The 23,655-nt window shown below is 31.0% G+C and overlaps 2 protein-coding genes across 2 annotated transcripts; both read left to right on the top strand.

Moving 5' to 3' along the window:
- The first annotated feature begins 341 nt into the window (after positions 1 to 341).
- On the top strand, positions 342 to 4,531 carry Syngr (synaptogyrin). The gene is made up of 2 exons (XM_015937939.3): positions 342 to 982; positions 1,680 to 4,531. Exons 1-2 carry the CDS (start codon positions 881 to 883, stop codon positions 2,301 to 2,303), a joined length of 726 nt encoding a protein of 241 aa, XP_015793425.1. The 5' UTR covers positions 342 to 880; the 3' UTR covers positions 2,304 to 4,531.
- Positions 4,532 to 17,666: 13,135 nt separating this feature from the next.
- LOC107370028 (uncharacterized) lies at positions 17,667 to 20,202 on the top strand. The gene is made up of 2 exons (XM_015938004.3): positions 17,667 to 18,584; positions 18,773 to 20,202. Exons 1-2 carry the CDS (start codon positions 18,266 to 18,268, stop codon positions 19,852 to 19,854), a joined length of 1,401 nt encoding a protein of 466 aa, XP_015793490.1. The 5' UTR covers positions 17,667 to 18,265; the 3' UTR covers positions 19,855 to 20,202.
- The last annotated feature ends 3,453 nt before the right edge of the window (positions 20,203 to 23,655 follow it).

Genomic DNA, 23,655 nt, shown 5'->3' with positions numbered 1-23,655 from the left:
TGAATTGCAAATTGAATTTATCCTATCACGATTAGAGTTAAGATTAGATCAAAGTAATAGCTTATCCACAAAGCTTTGCAATTAACTGTTATCAATGAATAACAGATCGGTAATCACCTTGCGAAGCAATATTTAAAATAAAAAATGAAAGCAATTATTCAGATGATTGAAGAAGAGTAACAACGTGGACAACATCAATTACAATGAAAACTCATTGATCAATGGAAAGCTTTGGTGAGAACTTTCTGTATCGATTTAGAATAAGGGAGAAAGTAGAATGAAACTGACAGAATAAAAATATAACAGGGGAAAAAATTCTGGTAAGCATAAAAGAAGTGAGTAAAGAAAGAGAAATAAAGAGAAACAGAAGAATATGGTGAGAAAGAGAAATGAAAAGATCCGTTGAGTTTGCTCTCACTAATCAGCTAACATTTTTGCCAATATCACAAATATACTGTTATTTATATATAGTCTTATATTTACAACTCCTTACCTTGTTTTTTACTTTCAGTGATAAAAATTTGAATAATGTTGATAAAAAATTAATTTATTTCTCTCGGAATTGATCATTTCTGTGTGAAAATACGGTCAACACAATAATTAATTATATCAACATCTATTTGAATAGCAAGTGTATCGGAGCTTTCAAGAAAAGCAAGATAGCGAGATAAGAAAAACAACAATCTTATCTCTTATTAATTTCTCTTGTTTCAGTTCATTTTTCTCCATTTTTATCCAAATCTTTTACTTTCCCCTCCCTGAATTTACTGTTTATTCCCATTTTTAAATTTTATTTTTTGGTGTTATCTTCATCTTCCCGGTCAACCTAGACTCTGGTCAATTATTGTGCTAGCAGTTTCCATTATTAATTGTTGGAACAATGGATGGTGGAGTTGCCTTTGGTGCTGGTAAAGCAGGTCAACCATTTGATCCAATCGGTTTTCTTACTCGACCTCAAGTTATTTTACGATTTTTCTGTTGGGTAAGATTTTTTATTTATGCTCAAAAGCTGATGACACACTGTAAAATCAATAATTGTCATTTAAATCGGCATTTGATTAGTATAGATGAGATATATTGTTATAGCTGCTCTAGTTGTTTCATTTATAAACATGACTTTTCAATTTTGATCCATTTTGGCTTTGCTATCTTTTTGCTCTTTATTTTGCTTATTGACATTGACCAATGATTTTACTATCCTACCATTTGATCTTAATGATTGTTTTTATTTCTCATTCTACCTAGTTTAATTGTTAGATACTTATAAAGCCATTTTACTAACTTTAAGTGAATGTTTACCTTTACCGGTGAATTTATTCATCATTTCTTTATACTTACAGCTGTAGATTGTTAAATTGACGTTATCAGATGCATTTTTATTTGAAGTCAGTCTATTTTTGAATTGGGTCAGTAATGAGTTACGCGCACTGGTAATTGCTGATTAATTAAATCATACATTACCACACATAGCTGTATAAATTTGAAGTGACATTGAATCCTCATGTATTACCTGTTTAGTTTCACGAAATAATTCGATTTGGTCGTATTTTTTCTCTAGAACATTTCATTGTATCCATAATTTAGACAATTGGTTATTATTCTAACCTCGTTGTTGGTAACATCAAATTAATTTGTTCTGTTTCTAAATTAACCTTTCTTTTCTTTATTCCATTTCACAGCTCTTCTCTGTAATCGTTTTTGGTTGTATAAATAATAAAGGTTGGCACCATGGTAAATGTCAATACAATGGAAGTGCCAATGCATGCCGATTTGGATCCATTTTAGGAATCATTGGCTTACTTGCCGCCGTTGTTTTACTTGTTCTTGAAGGCCTTTTCCAAAATATATCAAGCATAAAAATTCGACGTCGGATTGTTGCAATTGACTTAGGTTTCTCTGGTCTTTGGGCAATATTATATTTCCTTTGTTTCGCATCTCTCGGTATTTCCTGGTCCCGTGCACCATATCCTGAGTTCGGCTATGGGATCAATAATCTTCGGACTGCCATAGCTTTTTCATTCTTTTCCATTTTTGTTTGGGCTGGTTGTGCTTATTTCGCCTGGCTTCGATGGAAATCAGGAACTGATATGTCCACTTTTACCTCAGCCTATCCAGATGATCCTAATCTAGCTGGTGGTGTTGCTGGTGGTATGCCCGGTGGACCAGGAGCCGATTATTACGCTTATGCGAGTGGCACTGATGTTAATGAACCTGCTTATCAAGATCAAGGAATGTACTCCCAGCAAGGTGTAAATAATCAATATGGAGGCGGCGGTGGAAACTTTCAACCACCGGCTTACTAAAAATCTTCGCTTAATTAGTACATAAAACAGTGTATATGGAGCTTACATCCGAATTTTGGAGAAACATCGCAAAATCCTCAAGAAAATTATGAAAATATTTGAAAGAGCATTCAACTATTTATATATTTGAACTCTAATAACGCAATTGCGTCAAATTAACATATGCAGACAAACACGGAGAAGACAGAATGAAACAATTACCAAATCTAATTTAACATATAAAGCTAAATTATTCCATTTCGTTCTTAAAAGGCCATGGATGTCAAGTTGTTTACCTGCGATCAACATTTCCATTTATCACCATTACCGTTTTCATTCCTATTTTCACCGTCAAATAGTTGAGACTAGTCGTGTTAATTTATGTTGACTTATGTTGATGCATAGTTTGGCTATTGGTGGATAACTTCACAGTAAAATGAAACCCCATACATCAACAATTATCAAGGATCCTATCCTTCACTGTTTATACGAAAACTTTGCATTCTCACAAACATTCCTTCGTTTTTTATTGAATTTTTTTTCAATCATTGGATCTCATTCTCACATCGATTCAATAGTCTTGGCTTTGTTTTGGTACTTCATTCCTGTTTGTTATTTCAACCATTCATCATTCCTTATATCATCTTGATCGTTATGAAAACTGTCACCGCCCGTATAAAACTACACCAGAAACTGCTACAAAAAAATCACAAATATTTGTAAATACGAATCGGAAACAAGAAAGTCGACAACACTGATGGATACCTTTCACAAAATCCCGTAGACAACCTTCATTAATTCACATCACAATTGCTTAAATTGCGATCCTGTTTGACAATTAGCTTATATGTAGATGAATTTTCTCCCCTAATTGGAATTGAAATTGGTTGCTATTCAATAACTATTTTAAGATGAACAAGATGTCTCATAATATGTATACATTTAAATTAGACAAAAGTTGCATGGTCGAAACATTTGTTCAAAGGAATTGTCAATATCAGGATCATTCGGATGCGAACTTCATTGATTCAAAATTGATTATACAGTAGTTATGGACATATTTTGCTCCAAATTATCGCAAATTGTACAGCTAAATTTCAAGCAAAAGGGTTTCGACTTTCATTTTAATTTTGTCTACTAAATTTTGGTGGCCTATCTAGTCAAGCCTGTCTCGTGAATGTCAACTTAAATTTGGTTATCCGAGTAACGGTCTCATCAATATCATCACATTTTCATCATCATAACCATCAGAACCATCATCATCATCATCATCTTTACCATTTTCATCATTGACATCATTTTAATCATCATCAATTTAGATTCCCAGAATTGAAGACAACGTGAAAAATTAAATTCGATCTTAGAGAGAAAAGTTACCCAAAACCAAAACGTTGTACAGGATCAGCCTTTGATAACAATTTCAGAAGAAATACAAAAACCTCAAACTTATTGGATTCGCGTTCACTCGATACACTTTTGGTTTTCCATCATTTCCACAATTCCCGCTTTAATCGTTGAAACCCACCCACCCATATGATACAAAGTAACTATAAAAATTGTTATCATCTCAAAAAAGAGGAATCAAGGCCATTTTCTTACATCTCACTGTCCCATTGATATCATACAAATTCGAGGTGACAAGAAGCAAGATTAAACCTTAATAATAACAAGAAAACAATAACTATTTGGAGCAATAAGAACTTAATTAGTTGATCATATTTCCTGTAAAGCGAATATTTGGATTAATCATCTAGCAAAGAATAATTGGAAACGAAACGGATCTTCTATTCCTTTTATGAAGCACACATAGCATCATTTTTACTAGACCACAGTTCATTTGACAAAAGATTAACAATGGATGATGAACAGCGAAGTTAAACCATTTTAATGATTAAATTTGGATTCAAAGACAATTAATACAGCAATAGCATCCAAGTCCAGTCTTCTAATGGTACAATGACTAAAGTATACATATGAAACTTACTAGCCAAAAAGTCAGGCTCAACGACAAAGTAGCTTGGCTGATTCACATTCAACTATTGTTACCCACAAAAAGCAACCTTAAAACCAAACTGGAAAACAAAACTTATATCATTCTCAAAACTGTGTCAATTATATTGAGTTTCAAATTTAATAGGAAATTGCAATTGAGTCAGGAGCAAAACAAAACTAAATACAAAATCGAGTGTTAAAATTGCGTGTACTTATTATCAAATGTTACTATTGTAATTATACATTATTATTGTACATTTTTGGCTGTGCAAATTTATTTCGTACTTTGGACAAATCACTAAATATCTGAAAATCTGGTTTTAAATTTGAAACGAGCTGAAAATTGGAGGAACAATGATCAACAGGATGTCAAAGAAACTGATTTATACAGAATCAGGCCAATCTCATTGGCAAGTCAATCCAGCTTTAGGAATTAATTTTCATTGCTGATAAGCACTTGATTAAAGGTGTTTCATAGGAAATTGAATAAGCTAGCTAAGCAATTATTGTTACTAATCAAAGGCATTGTCTAACAATTATCTTTCCTCCACCTTCAATCATCAACCTCTTCTTGTTATTACTGCTCTTGATCATCTCTCATCACCAAGACTGTTGAGAGTAAATCTGAAGTTTCAGAAGAATGATAAATTTATTCTTTAGCCTTTTTCTTCCTTCCGACGAACACTTGTTGAGAATCAATCAAATCCTAATCAATTTTCTTATTCGCAATTAAACCGACAAAAAAGTTGTCTTTAAGATGTTTCACCTCTTAACAATCCTCTTAAGAGCTTCCAGTAACTTTGCGAGTGAAACAAAAAATCAAGACCTTTTCATCTCTTTTTTTATTTTGTTTTGTTTTAAATCAGTTTATCATGTTCGGCAGATTATGAACAGATAATGATTATAATGATAATTCTGTGTCGATCAATATCTCCATGTAAACATTAGCTTTGCGGAATGAGTTAATGTATAAACTAAAGCTTTATCTAATCCCAATCTCCTGCAACTTTAGTAAGTCATCGGTATCCATTATATGATTGTGATTATTATTGTAATAATTGGTAACTTCAATTGCCTCTTTTATTCATTTCAATTCATTTCAGGCAACATTTGATATACAAAGACACATCTTAATTGTCTGTAGTCACCCTTGGCTTAAGCATGTCGTTATCTCGTTAAGCAAATTTTCATTTAATTTATTGATTTAGCTTTCGTCTTTTCTTTCACCTTTAATTAAATCAAATTGATTGACACAATAATCAACAAATACATTAAATACACACGCACACACGATTAAACTGTTTTATTATGGTGTTAAATTGTTATGAAAAAACACTTTGTGTGTTACCTACTGTTATCAATGGTAAACTACTTTTCCTCTTCCTCTCCATTACTTTCTTATTAATACCATTATTATTAATCAAACAATAATTCACAGTTAATCAAAGTCAATATTCAAAGATAATGATAATGTCAATCAATTGAATAGAGTGAGAAAGAGAGACTAAGAGATAATTGACTCACTGATTAACTGTTAATTGTCTGACTGAATCGATAACCTTTTTCTCACTCTACAACCGGTGCCTTTTCTGATCATTCATCAACATAATATTCATTTTAAGTAATAAGTGAAAAATTTAACAACTCAATTAGTTGATTATTCATTAAATTACACAATTTTCCAAGAAGAAGATAATTCTTGAACCGAATGTTCAAAGTTATATTAGATTCGTTCAGTTGAGAGATGTTGCCAGTAAATTATTCAAAAACCCCTCAAACCTCTTGTTTACATGTCTTTTAATGAAAGTTGTTATTTGAAATAATATCGAGAAAATTGACTTTTACTGAAAAATTGAATTTAATTTACGATCTTGAGCCTATTAGATATTAATTGTGATATTCATTCGGATATTGTCAATTATTTAGCTTAATTTCACATTTAAATTATGAGCATGATTAACTACAGTGACTATTTAAAATAAGTCTACTTGCGTTATCAATTCGGTTAATTTTTCTTTATTTTGTATCCAAAATAACAGAGGTCGACAGAGGTTACTTTTTGACAGTCAGTTCAAAATAAGTTATGCTGGAAATGCAGTAAAAAGATAACGAATTTTTCTCCAATAGATGGCAGTTGAAAGACTATCCCATCACAAAATAGGACCTAAATTGAACTGGCGATTCTTACGCACTTTGGTGTGATGTGCTTATCTCTCGCCTTTGAACTCTTCTCTGAATCTAACGATTGGAGAATCTTATCATTTTGATTTTTCTTTTCATTTCGGATCTATTTGATTTGAACTGGTGGCAAAATTAGCAGCATGAAGCTCACAAAATCATAGTTGTTATTTTACTCTGTAACAGGAAATTTCGCGATCAGAAATGATCGCGTCTTGTTTGATTTAGAATTACTTATCAATATAAAATTCATTGAATGATCCAATCATAATACACTAATCATAATTTCTCAATTAACTATACCAGCATAGCAATAAAATTACTCATTTATCTGTAAAAATAGACTGCACTTACAGAGTTCACTTTTTTCTTAAAACAGTAAATTGAATCTTAAGTAGCAATTGTAAATTTTGATTGGCCAGATGAAGATCTACGAATCAGCGAAATGTACCGCTGGACTTTGTCAAAATGACTACTGACTTGCCTAAATGCATCCCATTATTATACAAAATATTTCTCTATCAATCGATGTAATGAACATCTCGAAGTGCTTCCAAAGTCGACGTTACCGACTATAGCTCAAGTACAAAACTTGTTTTCAAGATTTGATTCAGCTATTCGCATGTTTGATCATTTCTTAGGCTTTACTTATTCCTAAAAATTCCAATTCCATTTAAACTAAATTATTCAAGCCTTTTAATTAGATTTTCAAACATCGAGAATCTATCCATTAACATGACTTTAAATGAACATCTAACTGGATTAACATGAAAATACAATGAAAAATCAACCCAAAATCAGTGCACAATTTGAATGCAACATTTGATTAAATGCAATGAAAAAACTTAATTGATTAACTCTGTGCTTTTGCTAATTAAAATTTAAAATGATAAAAGCAAATGAAAAGCTAAAATATTGCAAAACAAACAAACAAGATTCATTGATCAATTGTTAATTAAATGTTAAACTAATTAAGCAACGCTTGTAACCACAAGTAATCGATTAGTTCGTGTGAGTTTCCAAATCATTAATAATAATAATAATAGTAATAAGTAATTTAGTTAACTGTAAGGGTGATAATGATAATAACCACAATTAAGCAGACAATTTAAATGCTTCAGGTATTATTCATAAAAGTAATAATAAAAGGTATTGAAAAGAAAAGCAAATGTAAAAGTTAAGGCTTTAACGATTAATTAAATGGATGTAAAGTTAAATGAAAAGTGACCGTTGATTGATTGGCAATGAGAAGAAGAAAAAAATGACCGTAAAAAAAGTTAAAGCTTATAAATAAGATTAAATCTGTTGTTAAACTAGACAAATCAAAAGTCGTGATTAACTTTGATTTACTCATTTATTTTTCAATCTCTTGCTGCTCTATTTAACTTGTAATACACTTCGAACCCAAGTTTGCCTTCAAGCATTTTTCTTTCAACAACTTTTCAAGACAATTCATAAGATTCAACAGCTCTTATCATAATCATGATCATGATCATCATTTTTCCCAAGTCACTGACTAGGCAATGAAGGTATGAATTTGCAACCTAACAAGGTAACCCAAAGTCCCATCAAATGTAAAATCCAACTCGGCCTCTTTTCACGGTAAAGTTTCATTTTTATTTCATCTTCATCAACTTCAAGTTTTATTGAATTAATTTACAACTGAATCTTCATTTTTATTCATATCAGTTTCTTAATCATTACATTCACTATCATGACTATCAAAATCTCAACATGAATAGGTCAAGTAACAGAAGCTTCCAACCTAACATAGTCACTCTTCTAAGATCAGATTAAACATCCAACTCGGCCTCTTTTCACGGTAAAGTTTTCATTTTTGTCTTTCTTTTGTTTCATCAATTCCAAGTTTTACTGAATTGATCTTCAGCTGAATCTCGATTTTTATGCTTAGCATTTTCTCGCTCACTATAATCATGAATGGGTCAAGTGACAGAAGCTTTTCAACCTAACATAGTCACTCTCATCGGATCAAATTAAACACTCAACTTGGTTTCTTTTCACGGAAATTTTGTTTTCCTTTAATCTTCCTGAATCTTTACTGTGTTTATTTGCACCATTTTCAATTTAATTTCATCTTCATCATTTTTACAATTATCATGTTCAATCTCATCATGAATAGCCAACTGACATGAACTTCTCAACCTAACAAAGTCACTCTCATCGGATAAGAGTAAGCATAAAGTTCAGTCTATTTTTATTAAGAAGCTTCATTTTTTCATCTTTATTTTGATTATGATTTTCATCATTATTTTTTACAGCACAAAAAATAGGAAAAATTCAATTGAAAATGCTTAAAGGCAAATTTTTTACTCACAACTATCATGATAATCTTCATGTTTTTTCAACTACTAATTTTTGGTTAAAGTGATTAATAATATTTTTAAAGGACCAAACATTTGAATTTGAATAATTTGCTCGCAAACAAACAAACACACACTTTAACCAGATTGTTATCAATCAGATTGAAATGCTGATTGAAGTAAAGTTCACAAGATAATCAAGATTGGAGTAAATGGTTCTCCAAGATGTTCAAGTTGAAAATCAATCAAAATTTGTTCACTTTTCTAATGACAATTGGTTCAATCGTGATTAATAAATTGTTGATTAATAGCATGTAAAAATAAATTGATTTACTCAATTTGCTAAGCATAATATACACAAGTAGTAAAGGAGATGAAAAAAAAAGATTACATTTATTCATGATAACTAAGCAGCAAAAGTGAAAGATTGAATAACTGTTAATGTTATTTATCATTACAGTTAGTTGATTTATTAATAATAAGTGCAATAATTTGTAAACTCAATCAAAGGTAAATTAAATTAAAAGATGGATCAGTAATCAACATTTGCTCAACCTCACAAATGCATAAGAAACCTGAAAAGGATGAAATTCAATTATTTGGCCGCAAATGAAAGCTCAATGTTAATTGTCTTCAACTTGATGTTAACCCTTAATCAAGATGTGGATTACAATTGAGGACAATTTGGTTAGGTAAATATACAGAGTTGATGAAATGAAACAAAATGTGAAAGCAAAGATGAATGTGAGAAGCAACATTGAAAACTAAATTAATCAAATGATTGTAATTTAATGGCAATATCAGTCTGTCAATGTTTTCAATGAAATTATTATATTATCATTAATGTCTAACAACGGTCACAACCTTTTCAGATTAAGATTTGTAAATAAATTGTTGATCATCATCAAGATTAGCGAGTTAAGTGATTTAAATTTGGCTCCTTTTGCTATTCCGTTGGTTGCTGTCGTTAGACTCAGCTATAGTCTTACATTTTGAACCATTTGTTTGTGATTATTGTAGTTAAATTATGAGTTGCTTTTTATTATTCCTGTGACATTAAAACTCTTTGATTGTGACTTAATTTAAACTGTAACAAGTTAAATCGTTAATCTTCATGGGAACTGGATTAAAGGTTATTCAGTTCTGACATTTACATAAACAAAGTCACTATACAAACTTGACTTTAATCTTGCCTACAATTGATTGATCATATGTTATAATACATTTTGCCAATTGTTGTTAAAGCTCAACAATTAATCATCTTAATAGTGTAGCTATAAAAATCATTGATTACCCGGGAATCAACTACAATCAACTGTAAAGCACGTAAAGGTTGTAAAAAAAGGTGAAACTTGATTTTCAAATTACATGTGATTGGTAAAAGTCATCACCTATTTGCTTGTGAAAGTATACATTCCTATAATAATAATTACCTTTTTTTGGTCAAATGGGCTTCAAAATTTGTTCAATTGCAATTGTATTTACACTTATCAACTGATTACAAGTGTTAAAACTGGTGAAATAAATAATACGCCATTTAAATTGATTGATAAATGCATTTGTTTCACCAACAGCTCCATTAGCCTAATTGAAATGTCTTTATGGTCCTACAGTTGATATGCTAAAAGATTGTTTGGTAAATTGTTGTAATAAAATATAATCTAATCCAATCTGTAATAATAATGATATAATACTGGAATGAGCTTAAAATCCTGTCAACTTCACCAATTATTATTGCTAACAAATACAAATGATTATATTCAAGTGAGGGTTTGAAGAAAGCGCCCTTTTTAAGGATCCAATATCTTAACCTTAAAGACTTGTAACTTTAAGATACTCAACCTCAACATCTACCCTTAGAGGATCTTACATTAAAAGTGATTTAATCTTGGGATATCTTTTTGTTTGTGTGTTTAATAACTACAATTTATTAACAATTTATCAACTCTATTCATTTATATCTAACGTTACAAAAGACTGAAACAAAGAAGTGAACATCAAAGAAGATAATTCATTTCATCTTAATCTTAATCCTCTTTACTTTGCTCTTCATGGTAAAGTGATAATGAACTACAAAATAGTGCGACAAACAAGCTAATTGTGTATTCTTATCCCATCGTTAATTTAATATCAAGTATCAATGGTAGTTGCTATATTATCTGTTAACCGTTTAAATTTAATTATTAATAACTAATGGTGAAAAATATCTGTTTACAATTTACTTTTACTTGCAAAAATCACTTCACTTTTCACTTTACCACTGCGACTTTATAACAGCTCTTATTATTTTTCACCTCTCTTGATCAACATTGTACTGTCAGCACAAGGTTTCATGAAGATCGGTGATCACTCAAGACAAAGTAGATTATCAATTACGTAAACAAGTTAATTGTGATGATTGTGAAAACAATCAAACAATTGGCCGTCATCTTAAAACACAATCTCAAACTCAAACAACAAGGCGAGCAAAAAAGTGTTTACAGTGACAATAATTCCGATGAAACCGTAGACCCAACAAATATTTACTAATCAAGATGCTTCACAAGTTAAAATTGAAATATAATCATCAAATCAATGTTTAAAGGAAACATCAACCTGTATCAATTGCCAGTAACAATAATCCTTACATTTTCACAAATTTTAAAATGGACTCTGAATTGATGAAAGTTCATTCAATCGAAATGTTTGAATTTATCAAAAACACTCTACTAATGAATCACAAGCCTAATCATAATCCCATCACCTTTCACATTTAACCAGCAATCAACAATTATCTTAATCGCTTAAAACCTTTCCTTTCTAAGACCGCTTTAACAATAATCATTGATCTATGGCTGCATTTGCTGTAAACCAAAGTGATAATACAGTTGCGAGTGAAGAGTAGACTCATAAACATTAGATTAAAATAATAAGACGAATAAACCATTTCAGGATTAATTATTATTATTAGGATACAATAAAAGCTGTGGTTAATTGTGATTGAATGAAGTGAAGTTAAAATGAAAAAACAATTAAAGGTAAACAGTTGAAGTAAACCTGATAGCCTCTATACTGGAGTAAATGTAATAATAATGTTTACCTTTCATCTGATAATATCTCTGTTATTATTGTTATAATGTTATTAATATTTGAATCCTGATAAGCGGATAAAGTTAGAAGGAAAACTAAACACGAAAAAAAGTTACGGAAATGATTTGACCGGAACTGGCCAAAGGGCATCCAGATGCAATGGTCATGGCGACGAGGAAGGTGGCAAAGTAAAATGTTGAAATCAATATTTCATTGGATATTGATAAAATTGAAATTACATTTGGAGAAAAGTAAAAAGAAGAAGAAAATGGAACAAATTTTCTTTACTTTTTCTGGAAATGAAAATATTTTCATTTCTCTATTTGACGATTTGTTTCCGGTTGGACCATGAAAGTGTCAAAAGCAAGTTGAATAAATAAATATGATAAAAGCTAAAGTCTAAATCGATGTCAATTGTAAGATTTTTATCAGCAAATGTTGAAGTGAATGACAATTATAAAGTGACCGCTAAGTGATGTAAATTGATGGTCTTTTCAGTTAACATTGATTAAAGTGATGAAAATTGATATCATGAAATGGTCTCCATCTTTGTGTGTGAACCTTGTCAATGTTGACCAATAAAGATGACCAGCAAAATGACCCCCTAAAGGTAACTCATCTCATCATCTATAATACTTTGTATAATGATGAAGATGAGGCGAACAAGTTAAATGCAATTTTTGTTCATCTTTTCAGTTCTTTTCAGGAGAAGAAGAGAAAAAGAATTTTCTTTTCATTTCTCTTTTCATCTCTACTTAAGTCAGGAAATGGTTTAACCATTTTTGAGATTCACTTTTTATTTCATTTTTACTCTCACTTGTCATCATTTTCATCCATTCCCATCATGATGGACAATCGATGATAAAAAAAAGAGTAACATCTTCCACTGTCAACAAGCAAAAAAAACAAGCTGTTTCATGATAAAAGATATGTTGATGTTGAAAGGAAGTAAAAGGATGATTGTTTGCTCTTCAAAATCGTAAGTTTATCATCATTCCATCAATACCAACATGATGATCAGGATGAATACTTGTCAGATACACCACTGAGTTTCACTTAATCCTCATCATTATCATCATCTTCTTCTTCCTCTTGAATATTGTCACTGTTTACTTGTACCAATGACAATAACAGCATTTTCTTGTTTCTAGAGAATCTCTTTTTCTTTATTGTTGATTTTCAATTTCAAGCTCAAGTCTGGTTTCATGATTACAAGCAAATTGTTCATTCCAAGTCTAATTGAAGGTTAATCATGAATCTAGTTGATTGATTTAACAATTGATCTTCACTTCACGTTCATCTTTTCCTTACATTACATATTGTTGTTATTGTTTGCTTTCATTTTACCTTTTTTCAATCAACAATTCAATCAAATATTAAAAATTATGATTATCCACTTTATTTGGATCACATTGTTAATCATGTTAATCTGTCAACAGTTTATGTTAATTTAACATTTCAATTGAATATTTTTCTTCTTTTTATTTTGATAACAATTTTATTACAAAATTTACATACAATAATCATGTTTTATGTATTAATAATGGCGATTCAGAAGACAATTCAATTTCATTCATCTATTCAGTTTCATGTTATTGGATTATCAAATCAACTTAATCTTACAATTTGTCAAATTGAGTTAACATTTTCATTAATATTAATATTTAATAAATTAATCTGCCATCTTTCAGATCTTGGAAAACTCAATCTTTTCATTTGAGACGAAAATTTAATCAAATTTCAGCTAAAAACATATTTAATTTTTATAGTTTTGTAAAATTTTGATTTCCGTTCTTTTGTGAGTTTCACTGAACAATTTCAGCTTATTCAATATCGTCCATTTAATTATAACATGAGTTAAACAATCGGTTTAGTTGATTTGTGAGTTTAAGCTAACAAAACATGAAAAGTCTTGAAAACAATTAAAACTGATTCTATAGTAAAGTCTGAGTTTTAGTTCAATGCTGACTTCAACTTGTATGCTCTTTAAAGACGAGATTCTTGTTTCATTTATCATGTGAATCAAGAGATGGAATTGAAAATTTTATTTAAGTTTTTCAGATTAAATGGTCGCTTGGTTAATTTAGACATTTTGATTGTTCTAATTATGTTCATAAATAACTTGCGTAGGTTGTATCAATGAAACAGTTGCGATTATGATTTTATTTTGCCTTATAAAAGTGAAAATATTAGCAACGAATTGAAGTTCAAGTTTGTCTCGTCAGCTGAAATCCTTAACTTTCAATTTACTTTTTTTGACCAGAATTTTTTAATTGATCTTCACCACAATCTATATTATATAGCCATGATTGTTCAAAGCGATCAAAGGCTTCACTCAATTGGAAAATAAATCCGTTGTTACTGTAACTCTTCAATAAACTCAATCAATTCAATATCAAACTCTTTTTATCTCATTTTTTCTACAAATTTCAAGACTGATCGTTGAAACAATTCAAGCTCTGCTTACAAATCATCCAGAAATACTGATTTTTTCAGATAATATTTTAGTTCAAATGACATTCATTTTTTCAATATTTTCTCACTGAAGACAACATCTAACATTTGTTATTGATACACTTTTCTTAGCCACAAATGATCAACACTTTAGTCGATCCCGAAGCTTAAACTAATCATAAAAACAAAAATATTATTTGTGACTTTTATCAAGTCAGCTTTACTCACATCACTCAGATCAAGTAATGACGTTGAACAAAGCATTTCTTCGGGAGAATTGAGATTGAAAATGATTTCGTTTGAATAGTTACGATTGAATGGTTATTTTTCGTCGAATAATTCCTGTGTATTATGTGGCGAAACATGATTTATAGTTTAAACTATCGCTGATTGAATTGAATTTAGTTCTTCTTCTTGAAAGGAACAGATAATGATAATAATTTAGATTGAATTTGTTCTTTTTATTTCTTCTTTTTCTTCCCTTTTTGCATAGTAGGACACATTATTATCGTAGAGAGTAAGAAGGATTTAATTTTATCATTTAATTCAATCAAGAGAATTGATTGAAAGAAGTAAAGTTAATAAAAATCATAACAATTTGCTTGGAATTGCGTTCAATTTGAAAGGTTTTCCCGTTTTTGGTTGTATTGATGTTGTCAAAATAAATGAGATAAAAATGCAAATCATTTTTTTCTCTTCATCATCATCTTCATTTGCACATACACACACATATCATGGTGATGATGATGATCACCAACAAAAAGAGGATAAAATAAAATTGAAGGTTTGCAACATTAACATCAACCACCGGATAAATGGCAATTTGCCATAAAACTTTTTCCTCTGATCATGGATACAAATCATTCAGGAATAACTTTAATAGCCTTTTCTGTATACATTTGCTGAAGCAAACTCAACAAAAACTAATATTATAATAGACTTAAAAACTGCATTTCAATACAAAAATTCAATCCATTATTATATCATTGACACTCTTCCTTTATTTACTGATAAATTAATTATTCATTTATTTTCAAATGAAATCTCCAAACAACTTAAAGTCGATGGAAAAAATCATAATTGTCTTTCTTCGAACAATAATAACGATAAATGGCCTTTTAGGCAATTAATGTACATAAATGTAAGTTCAGAAGTTCAGTTATTCTAAAGCAATGACGATTCTTTTACTTCTTTTCCGCTCATATTATATTTTTCATTTCGTTCAAATCCAAGGATTTTTCATCATTGCGACTTTCATAAAAACGACTTTTCGAGTTTTTTAATGAGAAGCTTATCCACTAATCAGAAATGTTATCCTGTAATTAGAATAGAATTCAAAGAAAAAAATTCATTGAGATATTTCTAGTGATCTTGACTTGTAAGTCTAGTGTCCGTTCGTCAGATTAAAGATGTTAACGAAACAGAAAAGTAATCTATCTTTAATGAACTCAAATAGTTGATAAGAATAGGTCTAGCATCATATCGAAACTGAAAATAGTTAACTGAAACTGATCTTCATCTCGATTAAAAAAATTGTGTTTTAAAAATCGAAAGATTGGCCTAAATGGAAAACTAAAATTTACAGAAAGTCTCTAAATATGAGTAACGAATTTTCGGATGAAATTTGTAAAAGTTGGCGATACAATTTTTCCCAGACTCAACCTGCAAATTCACATACGTATAAGCTCGAAACTTGTCAACTTTTGAAATGTTCAATCGAGTCGAATGTCGATTCAAGTTAAAAAGAGACTTGGAACCAAAATATAAAGTTATCATAACTATTGGATGCAATAAAAGCATATCAAATTTCAATTGTCTATTGACTTGAACATTTAATTGAAAACATTTTTCTATTTTTCTTAATAAAATTTTCGATTTCAACGTTTCAAAGCATCTTGAGTCAATTTGATCAAAATTCATTTGCAACTGAACAGAAATAAAATCTTTCCTTCTCTCCTATTCAATCCTGAGATTCATTGTTGATGCAACTTTTTGTATTTCATTGTGTTTTGGTGGTTAACAGTAAATAAGGAGAGAAAGAAAAAGATTTCTTCTTTTTGTTGAGCTTTTCTTAAGAAATTAATGATCAACATTTCGATGATAATGATGAGAATGATGATGTTGATGATGATGAGAAGAATATGAGTTACAATGAGAAAAGATAGAAACACAATAATAGCTTATTATCATCTTTTAAATAGCAACTTTTTTCTTTTCAGATTAACAACAATTTCTCTTATTTTCTTCTCTATTTGTACTTGGCCTTAAGCTTTATCATTCACTGTCTTTGACAGTTTTCATCTTCAGCCTCATCATTGTCATCATCATCTTACTCTTTGTGATAATATTGACTCTTCATTTAGAGTCTTTAAGAGCATCCGAATCTTTCTTTCTTCACTTTCTTTCCTTTCATAATCTTTACAATGAAACAACCAAACAAACAAAATATTATAATAGTTGCTCTCAATTACTGTTTACAATAATCGCGATCAGAATCGGAATATTTTCCAAAAAATTATCTCCAATAAAGAACATGAATATTCCATGAAAATCATTAGACTTTGTCTCATTAAAAGACCGAAGCAAATGCCGATAAAAATGTCCATTTTTGCGTTAATTGCAAATCTAATTGAATTAACATGTTCACATAATTGCAATTGATATCAATAAATGGTTGCAATCGATTCATTGCCTTTTAAGTCGACAATAATTGTAAACCTTTTGACAACATTTTCTGCTCTCAGTTAATGGAATAATATATCAATTGGTTGACTGAATACTGATGATTACCGGAAACATTGACAGTTATCATGAAATCAGCAAAGATGAATTCAACTGAAAAGGCGCAAAAGTATGAAATAATGCAACTTTTTTCATCTTTTCCCGAGAATCGAAAAAAAAGTCATTGATTGACGCGAGAAGGCAAAGTTGCAGGTAAAACTTTTTGGTGATGAAAATAAATTACTCAATGATTTCATTTTCTCGAGGCTATTATCGAAAGTGAAGAATTGAATGAATTGTTAGATTACCACAAACAAATATATATGACCATATCAACAGATAAACAGACACTTAGGAATACAAAAAGGAATGAGAAAAGAAAAAGAAATCTTGATTCCAAGATTCAGTTGTTTAACCAAAAAGGAGAAGAAGAAGAAGAAGGCGAAAAAAGAAAAGAGAAGAAAGAAGATAAAAGTTGGAAGAAAAGGCAAAAGCCAAATATTATTGTGATGATGATGAGGAAGAGAAACTCCACCTCAAAGAATCTCCTCTTTTACCTTATTGGATGGATTCCATTGGAATGGTTCCTCCTATTTCTTTAGGTTTGTTTTTTCTGTCAACAACTTTTTGCTGTTTCTCATGTTCACTGCAAACAAACAGATACAGTAAAAAGGTAAGGTTAGGTTACATCCTACTTGAGAGGTTTACCGACAACAAAAGCTATTCACGCAAAAGAAGCAAAAAACTTGTTTGTTGTTGCCTTTTTGCTCTCTCAGTCTCATTATTACAGTTACAGTTTTTTTCTTCTTCTTCCTTCTCTTCCATCAGTCTCTGGGTTAACCTCATCTAAACGCCATCTTCACAAGTATCACAAGCATTTTACGCCAATCTTGAAATCTGCTCATAACCATCTTCACACCAAACACTATGCTTGGTATCTGACAATTTTCGTGTTTACAGTTTGAGAGTGAAAAAAGGAGAATCTTTTTGTTACCTTTTCATTCATCAGTTTATTGGTCATTCATTTAAAGTTATTTTGTTTGTTTTTTCATCCTTTTATTGCCGTTGTTGTTGCTGTTAATTTTGTTGTTTCATTTTTTAAGTTTCATTTCTGTTGACTTGCCGTGTTAGTGCGCTTTATTTCAACTTTTTTGGCCTTTTTCTTGTTTACTTTTTGTTTGCTTCAATCATTTTCATCGACATTGACTGTTTTCAAATATTCATCTTGAACTCGGTGAATTTTTTAACATGGCCGCTGTTGAACGGGAATACAATCCATTTGCGTTGAGCGGTCCTCCAACCTACAGTCCAATGGATCATCATCCTCACCTACCTGGTCATCATGTTGCTGATCTTAAAGCATTTGCATCTCATCATTCACTTTACCCATCTTTACACTCTCATCATCACACCTTTCCAAACCTGTACACCATTGGACCTCCGCCACCACCATCTTCATCCTCTTCAACCGTAGTCACACCAACCGCAACGCATCACCATTCATTTACGAACCTTCACATGGCTCCAACTTCATCCTCATCTCCAGTCACTTCACCAACATCTCAAGGTATTAAAACTTTTCATTTTTTAGACAATTTTACCAAATTAAACATTTGAGAAATATTTTAATCGTATAAGTTAAGATTACTTTCAATCTTTTCATTTCATGATTAGTCTTTTAGATCAAATTCAAGATCATTTCAGATGTTAGCTTGTTATTGTAATGTTTACTAAATTGTTTCAATTTTGTCTTAGGATCTTACGCATCTCATCATCATGCTTCTGCATATCATGCAGCTGCTGCAGCCGCAGCGGCCGCATTGAACATTATGCCACCAACACCAACATCAACACCGACATCAACTTCATCTTCTTCTTCTTCATCCTCATCATCATCCTCTTCAAACCATCACAACTCCAATAACAATAAATCAACAAACTCAAGCAATATCGTTAATCATCATGACGATGACTCTAACCACAGTTCACCTGAACTCGTTAACAGTGTTAATAATAACAATAATTCAACCAATAGTGGTAATTCAGGGATTCATTGTTCACCCAATGCAACCATGTCAAGTCATTCATCTGATAATTCATCTTCAACCCTGTCCAAGAAGGAATATGATCGAGTTAAAAGACCAATGAATGCATTCATGGTTTGGTCACGAGCACAGCGTCGTCGTATTGCCCTTGAAAACCCAAAGATGCACAACTCTGAGATATCGAAGCGTCTTGGAACCAAATGGAAACATCTAAATGAAAACGAGAAAAGACCTTTCATTGAAGAGGCAAAACACTTACGTGCCCTTCACATGAAGCAATATCCCGACTACAAGTATAAACCTCGTCGTAAACCAAAGCCCATGATGACCAAACAACCCTGTCCAATGCCATACTTACAAGCACCTCTTGATCTTCTCGGTTTCCATCGATCTTTCTCTCATTCCCTGCACCTTCACCAATCACACCATGCAAACCAACTGCACAATCCCTCAGCACCCAATTTACCTCCTTCACCACCCTCACAGTCACCAACCTCTTCAACCTCATCGAATCACAATTCATCTTCAGATGCTCATCGAGCTGCCTCAGCATCAGCAGCAGCAGCAGCCGCTGCAGCGGCCGCAGCAGTTGCCTCTGGAAATGGATCAATAAACAGTGTTCCAAGGTTCATGCCTCCGTTTCCAGCCTCACATTTACTTGGATTTTATTCACAATATTTTACCAATTCGTTTTTGAAGCAACCATTTGCTTCAGGATTATCCGTTAATCAACAAATCAACGATTCAATTGGTTCAACAAACAACTCCGAGTCATCTGAAAATGCGATCTAATATTATGTTACAATCAATCGTACAAAGAAGCAGTGAATACCAATGATGAAGAGCAGTTTATCGAACACAACATTTCAATAGAAAAGGTTTTTGTTTAATTGGAAGCTCGAAAAATGTTCACTTTACTTTACCGACTAACAATGTTCCAATCCTTTTCTTTCATTCATTGTACCCAATCACCTTTATCAACCTATCTATCCACCTATTACTCTGTCTTATGATTTGATATCTTTGCTCATTCATCCATTGCATGTTAATATTTATTGCAATTTAGTAAATAATTGGAATTTTAAAAGAAACAAAAACTAATTCTAATGGTAATTATAAAGAATCAAAAAATGAAAAGAATATCAAAATTGTCATTTTAATCGCGAAACTTTGACTTCGAAGTTCAATCAAACAAACTCATGGTTTATCTGCATAAGACTTTAATCTCAACAGTCTTGAGTGATTCAAGTAGAGACATCTTTTTGTAATCAATTGATTCACAATTCAGTCTTAATTGAATTTCGCTTTCTTTTTCTAATCAACTTTTCTTTTCTTTATTTTGCCTTTCCAATTGTTTCCCTTTGATTGTTACACTGATTAGTGAATTCATTCATTGCAATCCAGTTTGTTTAGTAATTGTTATCTAGTTTAATCAACAATAAACTGAACAACAGAAGCAATTCAAGTTTAGATGATAATAGTAATTAGCTAATGATTGGAATGAAGAAAGTGCAAACTTATTTTTACTTTACTTTTTGTACTCTCACCAATCAATCTTAATCAACCTTCAAATTGAACAATTAAGAATCAAACAATCACTTTGATTCCTATTTAATTACAAGTCAACCAAAGTGATAATAAAATGTTTAACTTCAAGTGTTCATTGTGAGGATAAACAGTTGAAAAATGTTGCTTTTATTGTTTACTAATTGATAGTTTATTGAATAATATTTCATGATGTCCATTGAAATGATTAAACCATTTCCATTGAATAAATTGACTGATGAATGAGATTTTTGTCCTTCTTTTCATTGGAATCAATGAATGAAAGAAACGAATCAAAATCAAACATTGAAAGCAAAGAAGACAATTTTTTCACCAAAATGTAAATCTAATTAATCATTGAATTAATTTGACTGAAAATTCATTGAAACAGAAAGAGAATGAAATTTAAATGTTGATGAAACAAGGTTTCAATTGTATTTTCAAGTCAATTTCCTTTAATTTTGTTGTTCCAACAATCTGTTTGTTCAAATAATCAAATGTTTTTGCACCTTAATCAAACAAGGTTATCAATTTGAATTGCGATTGGACTTGAAATGAACCAATTTTACTCTCTTTATCGCAACCCAAAGGTAAAGGTAACAATTTGTTGTTTAACTTGCACTAAATGTTACCTTTTTAAATGTCTTTTTATTGTCTTTGTATTATCATTGTTGGTGCAACTTTTTTTTAAAGCACAATAAGCATCAATAACATTAACAACAACATCAACCAAGCAGAGTAATGAAATGCTGTAATAAAATAATAATCAAACAACAAAAGTACAAACTGATAAAAGAGCGAAACATTGCCTTTCCTTGTTATTCATTTTTGTTGAGTTTTGTTTTCTTTCTTCAGCCTGTTACAATTATTACAGGCTTGGTTACCTGGTTGAACCATTGTTAATATTGTATTATTATTTACTCAAAAGGTTTTGTATTTAAACCTGAGAAGATGAGAGATGAAAGAGAAGAAGAAGAAGAGGAAAAAAACAAAACATTGGATAACTTTTGGTGCTGCAAAGTGGGTTAATTGAGCGTAGAGAGTAACTCGATTTAACAATGAATTCAATTGAACACATGAAACAGGCGAATCTTTAATTACTGGAGAAATGATTGAAAGATGAAATGAAGAGAGTCATGATGGACAGTAAACAACATACTATTTTGGTTTTCAATTTTATCGACTTTTGTATCGATTCAATTCTTTGACTTTCTATTGACAATTTTTTTGTAGAATGTCAATTCCTTGGCAAAAATTATTTTGAATGTTGAGTATTGGTTCATCTTGGATATCAATTTTTAGTATTTGGATAAAAGATATTATTTTGAGTTTCATTGATTCGATGATAGCTGATATAGGACTTTTTCAGGTTACAGGGTAGCTGGAAGTAGGTTCAATGTGAACATGCACACTGCGCAAAAAAAGTCATTAATTAAAAGGAGATCAAGGTGAAGAAACTGTTGCCGCTATTTGGACAAAATACTTGGACAATGGCAAGTTTATGGCAAACTTATCATTTTTTTCTTCATGAAGACAAAAAATAACTTCGTTTTCTATTTTCAAGTCATTTGCTGAATTCAGTGGTTTTTTTCAAACTGTTAGCTTCAATTTTTTTCAAAGAGAGTCAGGTAATGCAAAAACCCATTTTCATATAAAGTGATAATACACGATCATATATAATGATGGTTATATTCAATGATAATACTTGAATTCTTTGCTTTGTTCTGTTTCTTGTTTTTGTTGGCGAATTTATTCAGGCTTGATTAAATGTTATTGTTTGCGCTTTGCGCTCAGCAATCCTCCAAAGGTCAAGTAATGATTGCTTCTTCATCCATTTTAAGATGACAACCTCTTCGATAAATAGCTAAATTGGATAGATAAGAAATAAACTTGTATTAGAAGAGGTTTATGCAAGTTTACACATTGAAATATCTTGAGTCCATCATTGATTGGAAGAGTATTTAATGAACAAAGGCATAACTGATCAGGGGAAGGCAAATGTGACAAAAAAATCAAACATTGCAAAACTTTGTTAGTTTCTAATACAGGGCTATTCAGCTATCTTTACCGATGTTAAACGGCTATATCTTGGCCTGTGATTGACCTTGAGGGGTCAGATTTTTAAAATTAAATTTCGCCGATACTTATTTGCTATATTTCAAGGTCAAGGTCATTCAAGGTCATTTGTCGGAAATGGCTCCTAACGCTATTAGAGGTCAACCGAAGGTTGCATAATAATTTTCAAAAATCAAGGTCAAGATCAAAAAGATCAAGAACAAAAGAAACGTTGATTAGTTATATTATTTCAGAGAAACGATTAGGCCCACATTTGATTGGAATATTCGATGGTTAGGAATACATTCAGGTAAGGTTAATGTTACATCTTTCCCATTAGCCTTTGATAAGTTGACTTGATGAGAGACTTTACATTTGTTGATGTTTTGTTAAACTCATTTTTATCAGTCTACCATTCCAACTAGTGTGCAATATGAAGGACAATTGATGTTCAAAGCACTGCCTTATAAATTGGCCACCATTCATTCCTTGCGACTACCATTTTCTCGTCGAGTCCAGTTAGATTTGACTGCAATGGTATCAGGTTTGACGAAAAGCACAGCACTTGCTGCTTACTTTAATGGATCCAAAGTCAATGCGTTCTCAGAGAAGCTATTAAATTTCAATTATGCCGAGGAATTAGATTTGTTAATTCCGTTGTTTACTCAAATACCTTCAAAAATTGTATTCTGTCATCAAGATCTGAATCGGTTGAACATTTTGATTAGAACAAGAAACAGTGACGTTTCTTATAGAGGATGTCAATAATAATGACCTTGACCTTGAAATATAGCAAACATAATCTACATACATAATTTCTTTGTGCGAGTTACCCTTGATTCAAAAAATAGTAAACAAGTTTTTCATTTAATTCGTGTTCAAACTGAATCAGAGGAGAATGCGGTCAAAATTTCTGTCCATGGAACTGAAGTTAGTACCCGGTGCGACAATTAACCTGGATTTTATCAGCTGTATATAGACGAACATAATGTA

Source organism: Tetranychus urticae, chromosome 1 (assembly GCF_039701765.1).
Source record: "Tetranychus urticae isolate SD_2017Ah chromosome 1, NJAU_TeUrti_SD_1.0, whole genome shotgun sequence".
In the NCBI taxonomy this organism is placed as follows: Eukaryota; Metazoa; Arthropoda; class Arachnida; order Trombidiformes; family Tetranychidae; genus Tetranychus; species Tetranychus urticae.
This window is presented reverse-complemented; position numbering and strand designations above follow the sequence as displayed.

What these genes read in the sequence shown, in the direction of transcription:
- Syngr (XM_015937939.3), top strand. Translation starts at nt 881, where the DNA reads ATGGATGGTGGAGTTGCCTTTGGTGCTGGTAAAGCAGGTCAACCATTT. An exon ending in TTTTACGATTTTTCTGTTGG is followed by an intron (nt 983 to 1,679) that starts GTAAGATTTTTT and finishes TCCATTTCACAG; the next exon opens with CTCTTCTCTGTAATCGTTTT.
- LOC107370028 (XM_015938004.3), top strand. Translation starts at nt 18,266, where the DNA reads ATGGCCGCTGTTGAACGGGAATACAATCCATTTGCGTTGAGCGGTCCT. An exon ending in CACTTCACCAACATCTCAAG is followed by an intron (nt 18,585 to 18,772) that starts GTATTAAAACTT and finishes ATTTTGTCTTAG; the next exon opens with GATCTTACGCATCTCATCAT.